This window comes from Emiliania huxleyi (genome assembly GCF_000372725.1).
Source record: "Emiliania huxleyi CCMP1516 unplaced genomic scaffold EMIHUscaffold_624, whole genome shotgun sequence".
NCBI lineage: Eukaryota > Haptophyta > Isochrysidales > Noelaerhabdaceae > Emiliania > Emiliania huxleyi.
The window spans coordinates 43591-44546 of record NW_005197320.1 but is presented as its reverse complement, the minus strand read 5'-3'; the positions used below and the strand labels follow the sequence as shown (position 1 = coordinate 44546).

The 956-nt window shown below is 57.5% G+C and overlaps 1 protein-coding gene across 1 annotated transcript; it reads left to right on the top strand.

The window, feature by feature from the left end:
* Positions 1–520: 520 nt before the first annotated feature.
* EMIHUDRAFT_248024 (hypothetical protein) lies at positions 521–823 on the top strand (the record flags this gene model as incomplete). The annotated part of the gene is made up of 1 exon (XM_005763623.1): positions 521–823. The coding sequence occupies one exon, from the start codon at positions 521–523 to the stop codon at positions 821–823; it is 303 nt and encodes a 100-aa protein (XP_005763680.1).
* Between the last annotated feature and the right edge of the window lie 133 nt (positions 824–956).

Below are 956 nucleotides of genomic sequence, written 5' to 3'. Positions count from 1 at the left end.
GTCATCGCTCGCCATAGCACTCACCTTGAGCAGGCATCCAACGACTATTCCCTCTTTCATCTTCGCGCATGTGAAGCTATCCCAGCGATGGTAGCGCCACACCCGAGGCTCTCTCTCGCAGCCCTCATTGACGTTCTTGAGTCTCGTCCGGAAACCTCCGTTCGCGTCGAGCTCGAGAGCCGTCTCTAAAAAATGAGCGTTAACAACGAAGGCGCTCTCTAAAAGAAAAAATCTCTCTCTCTCTGGATGGATAGCAACCAGATCGCTTTGGGTGAATGGCGCCAAGTACCCGGCACCCTACCAGTCCGCGCCAGTCCGCGCCCTTGTCGTGCCAGTGTGCTGTGAGAGAGGCTTGTGTTTTAAGAATTTAAACAAAAGAACTCTCTCTCACAGCAGACAGGCTCGACACAGGTGCGAACTGGCGCGTGCTAGTACTATCACCGCGTTTAAGAATTCTTCCGGCGCCGGGCGGCGCGAAGGCGCCTTCCCCCAAAAAACCCCTGCACGTCTTGTTACACGGATGGCGGACGAAGCCAAGCCTGAGGTGAACAAGATCAATGTCCGGGTGAAGAACCAGGGCGGGGAGGAGATCCACTTCGCCCTCAAATCGACGACGAAGCTCTCGAAAATGATGCAGGCCTATGCTGACCGGCAGGGGCAGCCGGTCGACTCATTTCGCTTCGTGTTTGACGGCGAGCGCCTCAATCCCGATCACACAGTTGATGATGCAGGATTAGAGGACCAGGACAGCATCGACGCCTTCCAGGAGCAGGTCGGCGGCCACGCTGACAAAGAGCGCGCTGCTCCGAGCTTCGGAAAGTAGTGCTGTGTGTACGGCATACCCACGCAAGATATAGCGCGCCCACGAGGCGGGCCGGCGCGAGTCGTTCGCGCGACGCTTTGCACGCGCACTGCTTCCGATCAGTGCATTCTGGGCGTGCTCGTCACTGCAGCTC